The following is a 19,531-nucleotide window of genomic DNA, read 5'->3' as shown; positions in this document are numbered from 1 at the left end:
AAGAGGAGGCTCAGGAGTGATCTTATCACTCTTTACAACTATCTGAAGGAAGATTGTGGTGAGGTGGGTGTCAGCTTCTTCTCCCATGTAACTAGTGATAGGAGTAGAGGCAATGGACTCAAGTTGTGCCAGGGGAGATTGAGGTTGGACGTTAGGAAATAGTCCTTCTCTGAGAGAGTGGTCAGTTGCTGGAACGGGCCTCGCAGGGAGGTGGTGGAATCATTGTCTCTGAAGGCACTCAAGAAACATTTAGATGCTGTACTGAAGGACATGGTTTAGTGGGAAATATTGGTGATAGGTGGACTGTTGAAATGGGTGATCTTAGAGGTCTTTTCCAACCTTGGTGATTCTATGATTCTATCCAGCAGCAACAGCTGTATCTATGTCTGAATGATAACCAACTGATGTATTACTAATCTGTGTACATGAATCCCAGTTTCCCGGCTGATAAAGAAATCACCTTGACAAGATGGATGTGCATTTTTAACGATCCGAAAACCAGACATTATGCAGAATAGTATTATGCACAACACCGGGGTCCTGTGTACTGTTTGTAGCTCAAGGACAGAAAAAGCTCTAATAAGCTGATCCTCATCTCACTGACTAGAGGACATAGCTGAGGCAGAGCAAAAATGGAAGCCATAAGATAGACTGGTTGCCAGTTAGTGAAGATATATCATTCAGATGATCGAAGAACAATTAACTAATTACAAGGGAAGAGTGACCCCCACAGGATAACTGCTCTAAGAACAACAGCCTCCCTCTCCGAAACTGTTCCTGGCCTGTTACTACCTGCTCCCACCTGCCTCAGAGAGATCTCAGCTTCTCTGTTGAGTCTGATGTGCAAAAGCAAACAAAAACCAGCATGCATGCATCTGGGAAAATTCCTGGACTGTGTTGTGGCTTCAAGTCCAATGCTACACAGCTTCCGCTTGACAGTGCAGCAACAGTTCCTTGCAGTGTTCCCAGAACAAGGAGCTGGGAGATTCTGATTTCATCTACAAACTCCCGAATCAACTTTCTCTCTGACAACGGCACCTTGTGGCCAAACATGCATGTGACAAAACTCCTACTCTGAGAAAGATGGGATCTGAATTTCAAGGGGTGCTTATTCCATTCTATATCCCTTTTTTTCTCTATGGATTTGGTGAATCCTTCTGCAGGCCAGGTGGGTTGTTGCTGGAACAAAATTGAGACTGGTGCCAAAATCCATGCAGGTGCATGGCAAAACTGCATTTTCACCAGCCTTTCTGATCTCAGACATCATCCTAAAATGAAGCCAGTGCTTCCAGTGACTGTACGGCACCGTCAGCACAACTGCTCCTCCATACAGGTCCATCTCCAACACCTTTGCTGCAAAAGAGTATAGCTTCTATTGTTCCCTCCTGCTTATTTAAGATGCATGCTTCAGTACTCACCTCTTACAGTATTTTCTGATCCCTGTTTGGGAAGCACATACCAAATCCTGCCATAATAAAGGGTCCTTTTTGGCAGGTCACAGAAGAAGTAACAATGTTTTCTCTGTCTACAGACAGGTATTCCTGCTTTCCAGATTGGATTGCAATCATAGAATCACAGAATCACAGAATCATAGAATCCTTAAAATTGGAAGAGACTTTTAAAGGTCAGTTAGTCCAACTCCCCTGCAATGAACAGGGACATCACAGCTAGATCAGGTTTCCCAAGGCCTGACCCAGCCTCACCTTGAGAATCTTCAGGAATGGATCCTGCACCCACCGCAGCACTAGGTAACCTGTTCCAGTGCCTCACCACCCTCACTGTAAAAGACTTCTTCCTTATATCAACATAAATCTACCCCTTTGAGCTTGAAGCCATTTCCCCTTGTTCTGTCACCACAGACCCTGCTAAAGGGTCTTTCCCCTTCTTTCCTGTAGCTCCCCTACAGATACTGAAAGGCCACTATCAGGTCACCTGAGAGCCTTCTCCTCTCCACGCTGAACAGCCCCAGATCTCTCAGCCTGTCCTTACAGGAGAGGTGTTCCACACTGTGGATCATTTTTGTAGCTCTTCTCTGAATGCATTCCAACAGGTCCCTGTCTCTCCGGTACTGAGGACTCCACACCTGGATGCAGTACTCCAGGTGAGGCCTCACCAGCACAGAGTAGAAGAGTGGGATCCCCTTCCCCAAAATTCTGATACAGCCCGGGATACAGTAGGCTTCTGGGGCTCTGAGGGCACAGTGTTGGCTTATGTTCAACTTTCCATCCACCGTTACCCTCAGGTCTTTCACAGCAGGGCTGCTCTCAATCCTTTCGTCCCTCAGTTTGTATCAGTAAAGGGGGTTGCCTCGACCCAGGAAGATCTGTGCCAAGATCTTTCCTGGCACAGATGTGAGACTGATAGGATGGTAGTTCCCTACACTGTCAATTTTACCCTTGTTAAAAATGAGTGTGTTGTTGCCTTTTATCCAGTCACCAGAAACTCCAGCTGGTAGAGTCACCACAACTTTTCAAGTACCATAGAGAGTGGCGTGGCGACTACATTAGCTAATCACAGAATCACAGAATCATAGAATCCTTAAAATTGGAAGAGACTTTTAAAGGTCAGTTAGTCCAACTCCCCTGCAATGAACAGGGACATCACAGCTAGATCAGGTTTCCCAAGGCCTGACCCTTAGGACTCCAGGATGCATCTCATTGGGACCCATAGACTTGGGGATGTTCAGGCTCCTCAGGTGGTCATGAATCTGATCTTCAATCACCATGGGAAGAACACTGCTTCCACAGTCCTCTCCTACTTAGCCAAATGTTTGAGGGCTGCGTGGAAAGCAGTGATCAGGGAAGACAGAGGCGAAAGAGTTGTTAGGTACTTCAGCCTTCTCCTGATCCGTTGTCACCAGCCTACCTGTGTCATTCACTAAGGGGTGTATGGCCTCCTGGACTTCCCTTTTCTGGTAGGGGTCCCAATAGATGAAAAACGTGATACGAGCCACCAGTGCACCTTGCAGCCCTGAAGGCTAACAGTATTGCTAGGCTGCATTAAAAGAAGGAAGGCCAGCAGAGAAGGGGAGACAATTACCCCTCTCTATTCTGCCCTCGTGAGACCCCCCTCTGGAGTACCGTGTCCAGGTCAGCGGGTCCCAGCACAAGAAAGATGTAGAGCTTTTAGAATGGGTCCAGAGTAGGGCTACAAAGATGATCACAGGACTGGAGCACCTCTCCTATGAAGACAAGCTGGGAGCCTATAAACAGGAAGGAAATTGACTTGTTACTCAGGAAGATAGCAATAGAACAGGGGGGAATGGCTTTAAACTAAAGGAGAGGAGATTTAGATTAGATGTCAGGGGAAATTTTTCATTAGGAGTGCAGTGAATTGCTGGAACAGGCTGTGCAGAGAGGATGTGATGCCCCATTCCTAGAAGCATTCCAGGCCAGGTTGGATGAGGCCCAGGGCAACCTGATCTGGTGGCTGGCAACCCTGCTCACAGTTTGGAACTAGACGGTCTCTGAGGACCCTTCCAACTCAAGCCATTTTATGATCAAATAAGTGAGGTTTTACAGCTCAACCAGTTGTTTTGTGTGTGTGTGGTTGTTTGTTTTTTTTTTTAAACAAGTTTTGAGAGCATTCCCCCAAAGTGATTCAGAATTATGCACATATTGCAATGTCAGGTGTGTATCTGCAGCATTTTGAATGATGGTTCAGACTGCCAGTGAGTAGCATTAACAGCACCTTCAACTCACACCGTAGGAACAAATACTTTATTCAGAAAAAGCACAGGAAGAGAAACTGGTCCTTCACAGTCCTACTGAAAATGCTGTGCCTCACGGTCCAACACAGTAGTTCACTGGCCCTGTACTTCAGTTGCATGCATGGTATTACAAGGATTTTTCCAATCCTTTGAGAACAATCAGCTATTTGCTACAGCACCCAAGTACAAAATCTGTACATAGGCCACTGCAAAAGTAATGCCTCCTATTTATTTCCATGGAAACTCCTACAGATAGAAAGAGCATGATAACAATATTTGATAGAGCAAACTTTCAGTTACAAAACAGTAGTTTTCAGCATAGTCACCACCACTAGCTATGCATTTTCAGCAGCAGTGAACAAAAGCCTGCATGCTGCGCTCGTAAAAATCTGAACCAGCAAAGGTGACCCGCTCTTGCTACTGCTGAAGAGCATCACCTACTGCCTCACTGTGCTAATATTCACTGTCTGGCCTCCATAAATGTTCAGCTACCATCCACAAATATCAATGGGTGACATTTTTCTGCATGGAGAAACACAATTACACATCTTTGCTTCATACATGCTTCCATACCAGACATCGTTTTGTTACAATGCTTCTCTACTGCCCTCTATCACACAGCAACAAAATGTAACAGAACATCGGAGGGAAGGTTCAAGCTCTACTGCCCTAATATCCACCCTGATGTAGCAGCCCAACATAACAACACAGGAGGCATTACCTTCAGAGCAGCCTTCACATTCAGAAGCAGTAACATAATTTCTTGCACCTCCATTCAAGCCAGTATCAGTGCCACCCTGTGATATTAAGAATTGTAACGACTTAAAGCAGCTACCACATAAATGAGACTGCTGTAATTACTCAGTATCCTTGTAAGTCGCCACTCTTATTAGGCTGTGAAAAGCCAAGTAGGTTCAGATCCTTTTTTGAGATTGTAGTAGAGCTGAACAGCAAAAGCTAGATTGATGTAGATTAGTTTGTCAATTTTCAGGACTTCTGGAGAAGAATACTGGCATTTTCTTCTTTGTCATTTCCTGCTGCATGTCCCTTCCACAAATATCAAAGACAGCATCCCATAGAATTTGCAGTACTACGTACGTACAGTGATTAGCTCCACGACCACATTTGAAAGGGAAAATTTCAGTATAGCATAAACCCAGTGCACCACTGACCAGTGCTGGAAAACACAGATACCTTCTGTGAAGATCTTAAGGTAGCCATTGACAACTTAAAAAACAGGAATGGCACTCACTAGACATTCCTAAAGAAAACATGTTTAAGGAGTATGACTGACTGCTTGTTTCTGAGGATACAAATCTATGCAGACTGATTTATTCCAATTAACGAAAGAGAAAAATATCTAAACATCCAGTAATAACTTTACTCATATTTCTGTGGAACTTCATAGCATATGGTTATGATTTTCAACATTGCTTTGCAATGAACTTGCAAGATAATATTTTTCTGTTTTGCATTAAGAAAATGTCTAGCTTTGCTTTGGATATCACATCTTTTTTTAAGTTCCTATTTAACTATTAACTCCTTTCTTAATTTCACAGCTGACTTTGTATATATAATGTAAAGAAATGGAGAATAGAAGTATTTTTAAAATAGTATGTCACTTCTGTAAACACTATCTAGAATGCTATTCGTTGGAGGCAGATACACAGATTGTTCTGAACCCCACTGGCTGAAAGAAGGCTAACACCATTTAGATTATTGATTAGAAATATCCAGCCTCATCCTGAATCACCTTGGTCTGGCAATGGTAGAAATTAACAAGTTATAAAGAACTGAAAACACAAAAAGCACAAAATGTAATTAAATTTTCAAATAGCCAAAGTGTGCCAATGTGGAATTTCCTGTAGCACAGCAACTATATCAGAAAAGATATGTATATTTTATCCAGAACCGCTCCATAGGTGCTCTGAGGTCATACGCTTTTAGTGCTTGTTTGCTCACTAGTGATGTATGGAGCACAAGTGTTGCACACTTACACTAAGTTTACAGTTTCACCAAGCTACACCACAGATGGTCTCCGAAGAGTTAAGTTTCTCTTTGGTTAACAAGCATAGACATAAAACGCAGTCAGCACAAAACTCAGCCATCACAAAAGAAATGTAACTATTGACTATTTAAACTAATTATTTTTAACTATTTAACTAATTAAAATATTTAATACTCCTGTATTTCGTGTTCTAACAGACCAAAGCCGTAGTCCCGCCTCTTCTCCAATTTACACGTTTCTTTCTTTCTGCAGGCTTTTTTTACTCAGCTCCTGACCGTGCAAACAGTGTCAGCCCTGACAGAATGCCTCTCTGCTGACAGGTCAGCTGTCCAGCGGATAGCAGCCTCTGTGCCAGGATGAACAGGTTACAACAGCCGCTCTTTTTCCAACAAACTCAGATGAGGAAGGCAGTGGATATCTGACACAGAAACACAGCATTCAGTCCAACGCTGTGTTAACCAAACACTAAGCATCCTCTAGATAATGACTTCCTATTATCCAAGTTATTCCTACAAAATACTGCCCAATCTATCATATTACCGCATACCTATGTTAAGAACACAAAATTTCAGCAAGTCGCTTACTTTTATGAACACCACAATCAGCGGGACCCAAACACCTTTTCGGAGCAGGTCTCACAGCAGATCCCCTCTGACTGTGGCAATTCACCGATAATTTGAAAAGTTGCTTCTGCATCAGCCTGCAGCATTTCTGAGACCCGTCTGGCTGCCGGATGGAGGTCAGCAGAGCCCTGCGCTGTAAGTGATGGATGAAGCACAAAGCAACTGTTAACTTCCTTTCTCAGACAGTGCTGAATGACGACTCAGATGCACCCGCAGTCCTTCAGTGACACAACACCTCCTCGGTCCCTAACACCGCGCTTTCCACATTACAAGCTCGCGCTCCGAGTTGTTGAAGACAATTTTTCATCACATCGTACTTTAATGTTTTACAACATACCGTTGTACAACATACCGAACCTAGCCTGCCTTATACGCCACCTGCCCAAGGATCAGAAACTCAGAGCGTGAAAAAACAATTGCTAAATAACTCCAAACAGCTCCGATCGACAGGCCGACCGGCCAGCTCCGCCGCCGCCCTTCTCCCCTCAGGCGGGGCGGGGGCTCACGCCGCACGCAGCACGCGGCGCGCCCTCACAGGCCGACTCCGCTCTCCTCTCCTCCCCTCCCCTCCCTCGCTTCCGCCCCCTGCGGTTCCCGCCAATCCCGACCGTCGGTGTTGCGTCCCGGCGCCGCGAAGCCCCGCCCTCCCCCGTCGCCGCTCGGAGCGCGGCCGCGCCCGCTGCTCGTGGCGGCCGGCGGTTGGCGGCCCGCGGGCGGCCAATGAGGAGGCGGCAACTCAGAGCAGGCGCTCGGCCGGACGGGGAGGCTGCGGTCGAGTCCGAGTCGCGGGGGGTCGGAGCGGGGTTGCGTTGTTTCGCTGTGCGGCGGCGAGATGAGGCGGCGCGGACTGTGGGTGCTGCTGCTGCTGCTGCTGGGGACGGCGCAGCTGGCCGTGCTGATGGCGCAGGAGGACGGCGAAGGTGAGCTGGCGGCGGGAGCTGGGAAGGGCGGAGGCCGCCGGGCGAGTTGGGGCCGCGATCAGTGGGTGCGGGGTCAGTCGGTGCGGCGATCGATCCGAAACTGACGTGAAGCCGAGCTTGTTGTGCGGTGATGTTGGGGCGGAACGTGGGCTGGGGCGGTGAATATGCTGAGAAAAAGGCGAGGCTGGTGCTGGTGGGGGGCAGGTCGCGTCCGCTAGTCCTCCGCACGTGGAGGAGGAGGAAGGGAGCGTGCGGTCGGTGTGCCGCAGGAAAGATGGAGGATGCGTTTGTGAAATGGCCATTTGAAGCACCTGGCGACGTGTGCCTTATCTTCACTCGTGTCTTCTGGAGGTGGAGGCCACCTCGCTGTGCTCAGGCTGAGAGATGCGGTAATGCCCTTCTTAAAGGAAACGCGGGCGGAATCTGAACGAGCTGCATCTAAACTTCACTGGCTTTCGTACAGGATCCATTTCTCTCGAGGAAAAATTGACTAGGCCAGATTTCCAGTAAGTGTTGAAAAGCTCGGTGAAGCCAAGCTTATGGGCTAGTTTCAGAGTAACCCATCATCCTGAGAGGCCTGCCAGTCAGCACCACGTATGTGAAGTTTTAGAACAAGGGTCAGCTTTACTATATTTATTTTTAAATGACGTACTTGTGTAGAAATTTCTGAGAGTATTTTGTTGGAATTTTACTGGAAGACAGGTTCTAGCAAAGCTGTTGCTTCATTGCTTTGACCATTTCCTTTGCATATAGCTTCAAGAAACAAAAATACTTCATTGCATGCAGCTGCTTTGTTTTCGTGAGCTCTGTTATACAAATATTATCACACTACTTCTGCCGTATCAGGTGTCAGTTGCCCATTCTGTGACAGGTCTCCTAAAAAATATAAATCAGTAATGCTGAATAAATGAAGGGTGCCCCAGCTCCCCTTATCTCTCAGGTAGTTCATGAAAAGCTTCAGCCCTGATGTATTAGAGGTAGCTCAAGTGGCTGTAGGAGTTGGTGAAGTTGTGGATTCCAGAGTTCGTGGGCATCCCAGATAGAGGTGCTCTGCTTCAGCAAGGGGCAGACTGGAGTCCTGCTTTTCCATACCTCCTTCCTTTGGGTGGAGCAAGTGCTTGGGTATGTTTGTGCAGCGATCTAAATACATCCCTGTCAAAAAAAACCTGGTGTTGGCAGACACACAGCTACTTCCAGTGAAAGATACAAAATTACTTCAGTGGTATATATTGGGTCTTGAGGTTTAGCCCTTCAGCTGTGCAGAATCTTTGTTGCTTTTCCATACTCTGAGCATATGGTGCCGCTATGGCGGTGTGCCTTCTCATCAGGGAAGGACGGTTAGCATTGTGAGCAGAAGCAAGAGTAGCAGCCTGATAGTTAGAATCAGAGCTGCACGAGCAAAATTGACTGACAAATTTTGCTCAGACTTTTTTTTGTCAGTGAAAATCAAGTCTGACATGTTTTCAAGCAACGGGCATGGTACAGCTCTCTGGAAGGGAGTTCAGGCACAGACCAACCTTGAACATCCTGTTGTGAAACATCCCTCAGAACCATGGAGCACTGTTAGTAGAAGTTGTGACTGCTGAACCCCCTGAAAAACTGGCTTTTTCACCATGGTAAATGAATGCCCTGGTAGTTCTCCCTGGAAGCTTAATCCTTTCCTGCAACTGTTCTGATGCAGCAACAGAGAAGCTGTTGTCCAGTTGTAAAGTTTAGCTTCAATCAGATAAAGCAATAGTAGTTGCTGAGAAACTTGATCCAAGCGACTTCTGTTGTGTGAGAAATGATCCCCTGTGATCTCTCACCTCATCAGACATGAATATTTTAGTATCGTGCAGAGTTGCACTCAAATTAAAATAAGCACATCTTCTGCACGAGTGCATCGTTGTGTGAGAGCTTATGAGAGCTTACACACTTATTATCTTTTTTTTTTTTCATGGAAAAATGGTTGCTGCTGTCTAACAATGTGTGATGTTTGGTGTCTATGGTGCCTGTGGTGAGCTTGTTGCTATGGTTTGCTCTTGGCCTGAGAATTCTTTTTTATTGCTTGTGCCTTCCCAGTGGATATTACATGCTTCTAACGCTTGCATTTCAAATTTCAGGTGAAGTCAGAAGTATTTTCAGCATTCTTGTCCTGGACAAGTAAACTGCATATACACTGTCTACTGCCTACTGCTGTCAGTCGTGTCAACTTAGTCAAAAGCCAACTAAAATGTATATAATATACTGTTTTAAACAATGAAACTTCAACTTTCATTGTACTTCTTTTAATCCTGGAGCTTACAGTGGTTAAAAGGTCCTTAGTTTCAATGATGTATGGTTTATATTAGGGATAAGGTATTCTCATCACTTGTCCTCTGACAGAAATTGCCTTAGAACCATTCAGTAAGATTTGGCTAGAATTATAGAAGTTTTGACAAAAATCTTTAGAAGACGTGGATAATCAAATGTTAGAGAAACAGTCCCAACTTCCAAGTCAGGGCTGGTTGATATGTCTTGGCACCAGATTTCGTGTGTAACCCCTGCTTCTCTAATTTAGCAAGTGTCTTCTCCAAAGGCCTGTTTTGGATTGGTGGTCTTAAGCCAGAGGCTTCCCCTGAAGTTCCTGAGGGCAGTTCTGACTCCGTTTGTTTCCGAAGAGCGCCTCACATCTCCACATATGTTGAGTAGGAGTTTTGGGGTGCTGTGTGATGTTGCTGTGATCCTGCACTCGCTCAACAAGTCTGAAATTGGATATCAGCTGTGCCCGTCTTGCCCAAGGAAGCGTATCTGGTGCCCTGCTTTCCCATGATTCAGGAAGATACCAACATACTTTAGTAGCAAGTGCTGCATAGGTTGGAATACATTAATTCTCACTGTGTCTCTTTTAACTTGCTTTGAAGAGCAAAATATGTACTGAGACTTCGGTGACGCTAACGGAGGGAGCATGTGTGGAAATGAAATGGGGCAGGTCAAACACCTGAGTCCAGTTACTTTGCAAACCTGGGCAGCTGTCAAATGTGAAGGAGGAATTAACCTGTTTTGATGCTTTCTTTTTCTAACTATGGGGTATACTTAATCTGTCGCTAAGTTGGTAGACTTATTTTAACATTAAACTTCACACAACCTAATCTGTACCGGTTATTGTTTTTTTTTGTTTTTTTTTTTGTTTGTTTGTTTTTTACATTTTTACTTTTCTAGAATCTGTTATGCAAGAAGTTGATGATGAAGAAGAAGAAGGTGATGATGATGATGATGATTCTGAAGTTAAAGAAGAAAATGGTGTGTTAGTTTTGAATGATGCTAACTTTGACAGCTTTACTGCAGACAAGGACACTGTGCTCCTGGAGTTCTACGCACCATGGTGGGTTTGCAGCCTGTGATACCTCCTTAAGTGCAGTATGAGATGGGTGCCAGGAGCGAGCTTCTTTGGCAATGTGCAATCCTAGAAAGCGTGCTTGGGAGGTTGTTGATTTTGAGGTAGAAATAGTTGCTTGTTTCTACTTTTTTTCCCACTTGCCTTTATTGGAGTGGTTTTAAGGAGTGAAAAATTTTTGATGGCATTTTTAACACAGCAGTGGGATAATGTGAAAAAGCAGATATTTGGATCATGACTAGTTTTAAAGACTTGTATAGGAGTAGTGCTGTACTGTGATGTTGTCCAGGGCAGGAAATGGTTCTGGAGGTCTCATTGCTCCTGTACCATAAGGGCACTTGTCTGTCACCTCAAGTGTCATAGAGGTCATTCAGTCATAGAATCACCAAGGTTGGAAAAGACTAGCATCGTTTGTGCTGAGGGCTCCTGCGCCAGGGGCAGCACTGTCCTGGCTCTGGCTCTGCTCTGTACCTGTTGGAGAGCAGAGATTATCTCAGAGAGCCCCAGAAAGGCCATGTGATGTGACTTGACAGCTTGCTCTCTTGTCCCATTGGCGTACCAAGAACTTGTGCACTCATATAAATGGAGAAAGCTTCCCTAGTTAGGAAGTTGTCCTTCAGCAGTTGGAATCTGTGTCTTTGTTGGAAGGATGTTATGATGTGAGGACATTGCTGCCTCGTATTACTAGTTTTAATAGTGCCTTATGCACTGCTGTTGTACTGGTGTGCGCTGAGTAACAACAGAGTACTATGGGGCACTGTCATGGATACAAAGATCTTTAGGCAGGATGCATCTCCTCTTGCATTCTCATGGGCAAAAGTAATAGGATTATTAAAGGGAGAAGCAAGAGTAAATGTTTGCAGTCAAGGTGATTATTTTGTGCTAGTGTTTCAGTGGAAGAGGGGGGAATATTTCTTGCTTGAAGTAGACTTGGCTTTTAATTAATACCAGTCTCATCATGCAGAACTCCACCCCTGTTTGGTAGTTGTAGTTTGCTAGCATGAAAACTGAACGTGAAGCATAGCATAAGGACGTGTAACAACCACAAACTAGTGTATTTTCTTTTTTTTCCTCTACGTTCCTCCTGCCAATTGAGAGACTAAAGAATACAGGCTGTTACATACTAGTTTCTATCTTTATTTTCCTTTGTCTCCAGTTTATCAAAGTCTGTTCACTTCTCTGTATGCTTTGTATACTGGCCCTGTTGTGCCAGCTTCTTCAGCAGTAGCTTCTCTTCCCAGGGAGTTCTGAGTAGACCAGGTGCTCTGATACTGGGGTGTATGTGAGGTGAGGATTCATTAAGGCACAATTAACTTCTGGTTCATTTTTCTCTTTAGTTTGAATTTAGGATACCATGTAGAGAAGATGAACCCAAACTAGGGAGAAGCTGAAGTCTTGAGTGAGATGGTATCTGGGGGCAGGGAGGAGAAGCACAGTACAAGGTTTGCAACTTTGTGAAAGTAATTACTAAATTTTTTTTATAGGGCTTTGAAACTTAGAATGGAGAGTGGAAAAATAAAAGGTTGGGGTTTGTACAAACAGTACCTGGCTATAGTTTTTCTCACCCTCACACCACCATCATTCCTCCCTATCCCTCTTCCCACCCTCCTCCCCCCTTCCCAGATCTGAAAATATAGCAAGACAAATAATGTTAAGTTGATGATGTGAACATCTGTCAGAAGGCCTTCTGGAAATGCAGAGTAGCAAAAAACTCCTCTGTGTCTGTCTTGCATTTGTATATCTACATATGTATTCCTTTAACAGGTGCGGGCACTGCAAGCAGTTTGCTCCTGAGTATGAAAAGATAGCCAAAACCCTGAAGGAAAATGACCCTCCTATTCCAGTTGCCAAAATTGATGCTACTGCAGCCACTGCGCTAGCAAGTCGTTTTGATGTCAGTGGTTACCCAACCATTAAAATCCTGAAAAAAGGCCAGCCTGTTGACTACGATGGTTCTCGAACAGAAGATGGTAAGAACTGGTCCTTGCAGTTCTTAGTAACAAAGCAAGGAAGTGTATGATCTTGCTGCTTGAAGGAATTATTATGAGGGACTTCGATTTCAAGTTCCATTATGTGAAGTAGAATAATATTATGAAGGCTGAAATTTTGCCCAATCTTCTAAAGCCTTTGTGTTCGGGGACAGTGTTGGTAGTGGATGGTTCTCTTAGTTGTGAAAGACTTCCTGAATAACGGCTTGATTACAGTAGGAGGTATTGTGCTTTTTGAGGAATCGACCTGTAGGAAACAGTAAGTCTGTAAATTATAAAACCAGGTATTTTTCACTTAATGAATGTGTCCAGCTTCATTACAGTCAGAAGGAAAAATTGCCTTTTCTGTCTGCTGAGAATGAAATTCGTGTCATAATTTCTAAATAATTAATGTAATAATATGATATCTATTGTTGCATTTGATATACTACAGAAATGATAGTGCAAACTTTGTAACTGAGCTATTGAACTGTTTTTCAGCAATTGTAGCCAAAGTCAAGGAGATTTCTGACCCCAGTTGGACCCCTCCACCAGAAGCTACTCTTGTATTGACCCAGGATAATTTTGACGATGTTGTGAAAGATGCTGACATAATTCTGGTGGAATTCTATGCTCCATGGTAAGCAAGAAGGCAGTTGCTTCTGCTTTCCTAGCACACCTGTTCTGAATACACTTGGTGAAGCTGTTTTGCTATTATGCCTCTTCTGAATCTTCTGAAAAGGCTTGCAGCTTATCCAGTGCAGAGGTAGAAGGTAGCTAGCAGGACCTGGCTTATTAAAACTGCTCTCCAACTTCCCCAGGTGTGGGCACTGCAAAAGGCTTGCTCCAGAATATGAGAAGGCCGCCCAAGAGCTCAGCAAGCGCACACCTCCCATTCCTCTGGCTAAGGTCGATGCCACTGCTGAGACTGAGCTTGCAAAGAAGTTTGATGTTACTGGCTATCCAACTCTGAAAATCTTTCGCAAAGGCAAACCTTATGACTACAGCGGTCCGCGAGAGAAATACGGTACTGTGACTCTTTGTCTTCTTAAGGGCTTGACTACACATGTAGAGCATACACACGTGTCCATGAGAGTAGCATGGTGAAGGTGGAAAAAACATGGTCTTGTACCCACATATCCCATCAGTATAAAGCTGTGTCATCTTTGTAACATCACCCCATGCTCCTTAACAAGCTCCTTTAATATAAAAATAATTTAAATATGCAAGCAAGCGGTAGGAGTAAATGGGCAGCCATTAGTTGCACTTGAGTGCCCTATAAGGGCTGGTGAAGTGCTCATACTAGCTTGCAGAAAAATTAGGAATAACCAAGTGGAATACTGCCTCATAGCAGGGTCATGAGATGGTGAAGGGTCTAAAATTTCAGAAAGGTGGGTTACTTGAGAGGTCAGCTGACATACCTGGAATTCCTGAAACCAACCTAAAAGAGAATACTCGGAACTGGAGCACTTGAAGACCATGACCATTTTCTTGATCACTTTGTTGGTTATTTTGCAAAGATTGCACAGAAATGCAGGTGTCAATGTGAAATATACTATTATGCTTTTCTATAGAGGAAGTGCCTGAACCTTTCAGTTCAATAAATATTTATGCAACTTCTTGGGTGTGGGTTTGTCTAACAGGTATTGTTGACTACATGATTGAACAGGCTGGTCCTCCATCTAAGCAGATTCAGGCTACAAAGCAGGTACAGGAATTTCTGAAGGATGGAGATGATGTCATTATCATTGGTGTTTTTAGTGGAGAAACTGATGAAGCCTATCAGCTCTATCAGGAAGCAGGTAATGCATGGTTTAAAATACTAGAAGTGTGATTTGTTGAGCCTTGTTGCTCAAGGCTTTGGGCAGGGGAAGTTCCTTTCTTTATTCTCTGAATTCAGGGAGTTTAAAAAGGGAAGAGAGAGACTCTAGGGTGATCTTCCACTTCTACTGAAGGGGGAAAAGCCCTCGCACTAGATCTTGTGCATGTATCTGAAGTCACAGTAAGTAAGTCACAGGGAATAATATACTCTTGATGTGGAGTCTCCAAAAATATGTGACCTAGAGAGATGGGAACACTCTGCTGAAGAGCAGATCAAAATGTCTTGCTAGGTATACCATGTGATTTTGCTAGTTTTATACTTGACCATTCCAAAGGCTGGACTCTGCTGAGCTTGTTCAGGTTGGGGGAACTTGAAGGAAGGATCATTATCTGTCTCTGAATGACTTTAGCTTGGCAGTGCTTATTCTTAAAAATTGTTGGTCAGGTAAAGCGCTCTTTCATGTGTCACTGGTGTGTGCTTCCAGTGAAAAGCACTGGAACTGCCCTCTAATCAGTGTCTGTGTCTCATGTGATTGAACTACAGGCAGCCTTGCTTTCTGTTTGATCATTCAGAGTAGTAAGGGCAAATTCTCTTTTTGTGGTCGCTTGCTTCTGACATTGTTTTCATCTGGATGCTCCAGCATGGAAAGATACAAAACTGTCTCCCAGGTAGCCCCGAAAGAAATGGATTGATTGGGTGCCTTCCAGAGTTCCTTTCCAGCTCTACTCTTATTTGGAGGGAAGCCTAGAGTAGGTGACTGAAAAAAGCAGCTGCTTCACTGTGTGTTTTGGAAGCTGTTCAGTACTTTTAAATACTTATTCTAAGTCATCAAGTAGATAAGCAGTTGAATAGCATTCAACTAGTGCTTCTCAAAGTGTGTTTTCTCACTCTGTTTGGTGGCGAGAGGTGTTCTCTGAGGCCCTGAGTTGTTCCATGCCTGCGTGAGTGACTGTCCTTGCAGTAACAAGATTTAGGTTGAAAGCCATCAATTCGGTTCTTGGTGACTTTTCATTCTCCTTAATTTTAATCTTTTAGCTAACAGTTTAAGAGAAGATTACAAGTTCCATCACACCTTCAGCAACGAGATTGCAAAGCTATTGAAAGTATCTCCTGGAAAGCTGGTTGTCATGCAGCCGGAAAAGTTTCAATCAAAGCATGAATCCAAGATGTATGTTTTGGATCTTAAAGTGAGTGAGAATATGATGCAGGCACTGCTTATAACATGTCCCTTCCTTATTCATGTGTGCACCGATGCTGGTTTCCAGTACTGTGTAACAGAATCAGCACTTACATGATGTCTTGTCCCCGTTTTTTTGAAGCAGTATTCTACAGATGGATCAGAGATCAAAGAGCACGTAGTGAAACATGCTTTGCCTCTAGTTGGCCATCGCAAGCCTTCCAATGATGCTAAAAGATATGCGAAGCGTCCCCTAGTGGTTGTCTATTACACTGTTGACTTCAGTTTTGACTATCGTGTTGGTAAGTCAAATTCCCTGTTCATCTGTTTTGAAAGGAAATGTGTAATAAGTAAGTAGAAATTACTAACCCTGCTGCATTCTGGTTCTTCAGCTACCCAGTACTGGAGAGGCAAAGTCCTAGAGGTAGCCAAGGACTTCCCTGAATATGTGTTTGCTGTTTCTGATGAGGAGGATTATTCTTCTGAAATAAAAGATCTAGGTCTGCTTGAGAGTGGAGAGGATGTAAATGTTGCCATTCTGGATGAAGGTGGTAAGAAATATGCCATGGAGCCAGAAGAGTTTGACTCTGATGCCCTCAGACAGTTTGTGCTGGCATTCAAAAAAGGTAAAGGATTGTTTTCCTTTTACTTTTTCTCTTTCTTTTTTTTCTAAAGAGCCATTTGCTTCGCTTTTTCCTTCAGTGGATATTCTTCTGAGTTATATTCACATGAAATTCATGGCTGCACTGCAGTCATATGTGAAGTCTTATAATGCTTTATGGCTTAAATCTTACTGGGTGCTCATTGCCTTCCCCCTCCTCCCTTTTTATTGTTAACTTCACGAACTTTGCTGTTTAAGCTGTGCTGTGGCATCTAGCAATATTTTAACAGCCGATGTGTTTGGCAAGCCTAAAATGTTCTTGCAGCTTTGAGGTGCCAGGTGATTGTTGGCATTCGTGGCAAATGTAATATATATAAATCCCTTTCAAGCACATTATGGCTGGATACTTGTGAGCAGAGGGAGAAAGCTTCGAGGGTGCTGTGAAACAACTTGTCCCTGCTTCACGAGATCGCTGTGCTAAATGTCATCAGCAAGCTAGGCAGTGTTTCCTGCAGAAGTGAAATTGATGACTAGTGCAGTGCTTTTCTTTGGTGTGAAGATGTATTCTTACCCTGTTTTTCTTAGTGGAAGTACAACAGTTGCTCTTACTGTGATTAACAATGGTGTGTGTTATCCTTTCTCCTAGGAAAACTGAAGCCTATTGTGAAGTCGCAGCCGGTGCCAAAAAATAACAAAGGGCCTGTGAAAGTAGTAGTGGGTAAAACTTTTGATGCCATAGTAATGGATCCAAAGAGTGATGTTCTCATAGAGTTCTATGCCCCGTGGTGTGGACACTGCAAGAAACTAGAACCGGTGTATGCTGAGCTAGGCAAAAAATACAAGCATGAGAAAAATCTAGTCATAGCCAAGATGGACGCGACTGCCAACGATGTGACAAATGATCACTACAAAGTGGAAGGATTCCCTACCATCTACTTTGCTCCAAGGGACAAGAAGAACAATCCTATTAAATTTGAAGGCGGTGACAGAGATCTAGAGCATCTGAGTAAATTTATAGAGGAGCATGCTACAAAACTCTCTAGAACAAAAGAAGAGCTTTAGAAAAGATGAGGGCGATAAAGAATTCTTTGTACGTTGTAGTTTAAAGAAAATTACTGACAAAACTTCAGTGAGAGAAGAATTCAGCAGCTTGAACAAGGAAATTCTTGAGCAGTAAAGTAATTGCAATATCTTTTTTTGTATTACGGAAAAAATTCTGGACACTGAACTTTGATACAATTGTCTTGTTTGTTATAGTTTTGATCTATGGAGATAAAATACATCATTTATTTTTTGTGACTATCTTGAGCTTGATTCTTCTTGATTCCTATACATCTGTGGTTTTTTGTTTTTTTTTTTTTAATAAGTTAAAAGAAACTGCCAAAAAGAGAACCAAATCCTTCTGCCAAATAGATTTGTCTTATTTGTTGGTCAGGTTATTTTGGCGGGCTTGGTGGGCTAGCCAAGCTTTCTCTTGCTATGTTTCTGTGTATCTATCCCAGTGACTATTACTGTATTCAGTGCTGAGAGTAAGAAAGGGTGGTGGGTTTTTTTTGTTTGTTTTGTTTTCAGTGTGGATAAACTATTAAATCCTACTTAGATAAGACAAAGTGAATTGCTAATTAAATACATTCTAGGCCTTGTCTGCTTTTGCTTTGTGCATCTCTGAGGAAAGGGTGATACTATAATACCATTTTTTTCTAATTGAATTCCAGTTCCAAGTTCACATTAACTAATTTATATATGTAGTCTTCTCAAAAATTATGTCTACGGAGCTAGTGCTTGGATTTTGCCAGATCTATGCATTGATGTCTTCTTTTTCAGAGGGGAAATGTTTGCTGGTGATTCTTAAGGAAAACAGGCTGAGACCTTCTCACCGACCCCTGGAAAACACCACTTGTCATCTTTTTCACTGTGGCAAAGGCTTTCCTCTACTATCCCAAAACATACAGGTTAATAGTAAGCTTAGGCAGTGCTTCATCTTTAAGACTCAGGCCGAATGTGTTGTCTTCATATCATTTGCTGTTTCTATTTAAGCCTTCAAAAGCCATGGTCTTTGCTGAGTGTCTCTGCATTGGCAACAGGTCAGATTCAGCTGAGCATTCGCTGATGTTAGGGACAATGTTTTCAGCTTTGAAGAATGTATGTAAGTGTAATAACGCAGTCTGTCCTGCGTCTGCCAGTTGTTATCAGTATTGCAAAGAAGTAAAAAACAGACTTCCTACATCTGTTTTCAAGCATAGTTCTGTTTCTGTCCTGAAGCAGATACCTTGCCTTTAGGAAGCTAGATTGCACTTGTTCTTGCAATACATTAGTTACAGGCTAGTTACAGTGCAGAGATTTATTCCACAGCAGATGCCTGACCAAGAGAGCAGGGATAAATATAGAATGTTTAGAAGGGAGGGGAAAAAGTCCCTTTCTGGTGATGAGTTAGCTAGCTAGGACCGATTTCTTGGGACTGTGTCAAAGCTGACAGATTCCCACCTCTTTCTTTAGCTGCAAACTTACTGCTGGTGCTGTGCTGCTGCTGTGTATCTTTGCATCCCACAGGAGGTGGTGTGGGCAGAAGCCACCACAGTTTGAAACGAAGCTCCCCAGACTGTAGAAAGTCTTTGCAGCAAAGCAAGGTGTGCTGGCACAATGCTCCTCGCTTTTCCTGACTTCTGCATCTGGAGGCATTCAGGGTCACAGTTATTTCAAGGCCTAAACTTTTTTCTGGGATGGCAAAGCTTAAGCCAGAGCTGCGTCTCAGAGGAATAAACCTAGCTGTAGTATTACTAATTTAATTTCTACGTGGCTGTGAGCTGAAAGAGCAGGCGCTGTTATCACTGTTTTGGGGTTCTAAGTATCAGGGAGGATGAGGAATTCTTTTCCTTACGTTTGTGTCACTTGGCTGTATTTACTACAAGTGTTTGTGCTGCCTTGTATTTATCTTGACTGCTTTTCAGTACAATCGAGAATAGTGTTGTCCCTTCACTTTGAGAATAGCCACACTGGAAAGCAAACTGATTTCCTGTATGGGATCCCCTGCTGTCAATAACAGACTTTGTGATACTCAGTCCTGTGCCAGTGGTCCTACTGGGATGGCTTCATTATTAGGCCCCTGCTGTATAAAACTATGTGAAGGGTGATTTTTTTTTTTAAATTATTTTTATTTCTATGTGTTCCATGTCTTTTAAGGAGTATGAGTCATACCATCTCTTGGAGTTTCTATCAAAGGTGTTATGCTTGTCCGCTTCTCATTTTCTAGTGCATTAGGATGCTTTCCTTATCTACGGTAAGGTATTACCTGCATACCAGTGATCATTTTTGATGCTACCCCTTTTATAGAAGGGGGGAAAAAGCACAT

The 19,531-nt window shown here is 43.5% G+C and overlaps 1 protein-coding gene across 2 annotated transcripts; it reads left to right on the top strand.

Moving 5' to 3' along the window:
* The first annotated feature begins 7,005 nt into the window (after positions 1–7,005).
* On the top strand, positions 7,006–17,484 carry PDIA4 (protein disulfide isomerase family A member 4). Of its 2 annotated transcripts, none has more exons than XM_048938977.1 (10): positions 7,006–7,260; positions 10,441–10,603; positions 12,380–12,585; positions 13,084–13,222; positions 13,404–13,609; positions 14,226–14,384; positions 15,440–15,591; positions 15,724–15,883; positions 15,974–16,207; positions 16,829–17,484. In XM_048938977.1, the coding sequence occupies exons 1-10, from the start codon at positions 7,173–7,175 to the stop codon at positions 17,242–17,244; spliced, it is 1,923 nt and encodes a 640-aa protein (XP_048794934.1). In that variant the 5' UTR covers positions 7,006–7,172; the 3' UTR covers positions 17,245–17,484. The 2 variants fall into 2 exon arrangements, with proteins under 2 accessions (XP_048794934.1, XP_048794935.1); XM_048938978.1 differs by having other exon boundaries at positions 7,007–7,260; positions 15,727–15,883.
* The last annotated feature ends 2,047 nt before the right edge of the window (positions 17,485–19,531 follow it).

Source organism: Lagopus muta, chromosome 3 (assembly GCF_023343835.1).
Source record: "Lagopus muta isolate bLagMut1 chromosome 3, bLagMut1 primary, whole genome shotgun sequence".
NCBI classification, from domain to species: Eukaryota; Metazoa; Chordata; class Aves; order Galliformes; family Phasianidae; genus Lagopus; species Lagopus muta.
The sequence above is the reverse complement of the archived record's forward strand: the minus strand, read 5'-3'. Positions and strand labels throughout refer to the sequence as shown.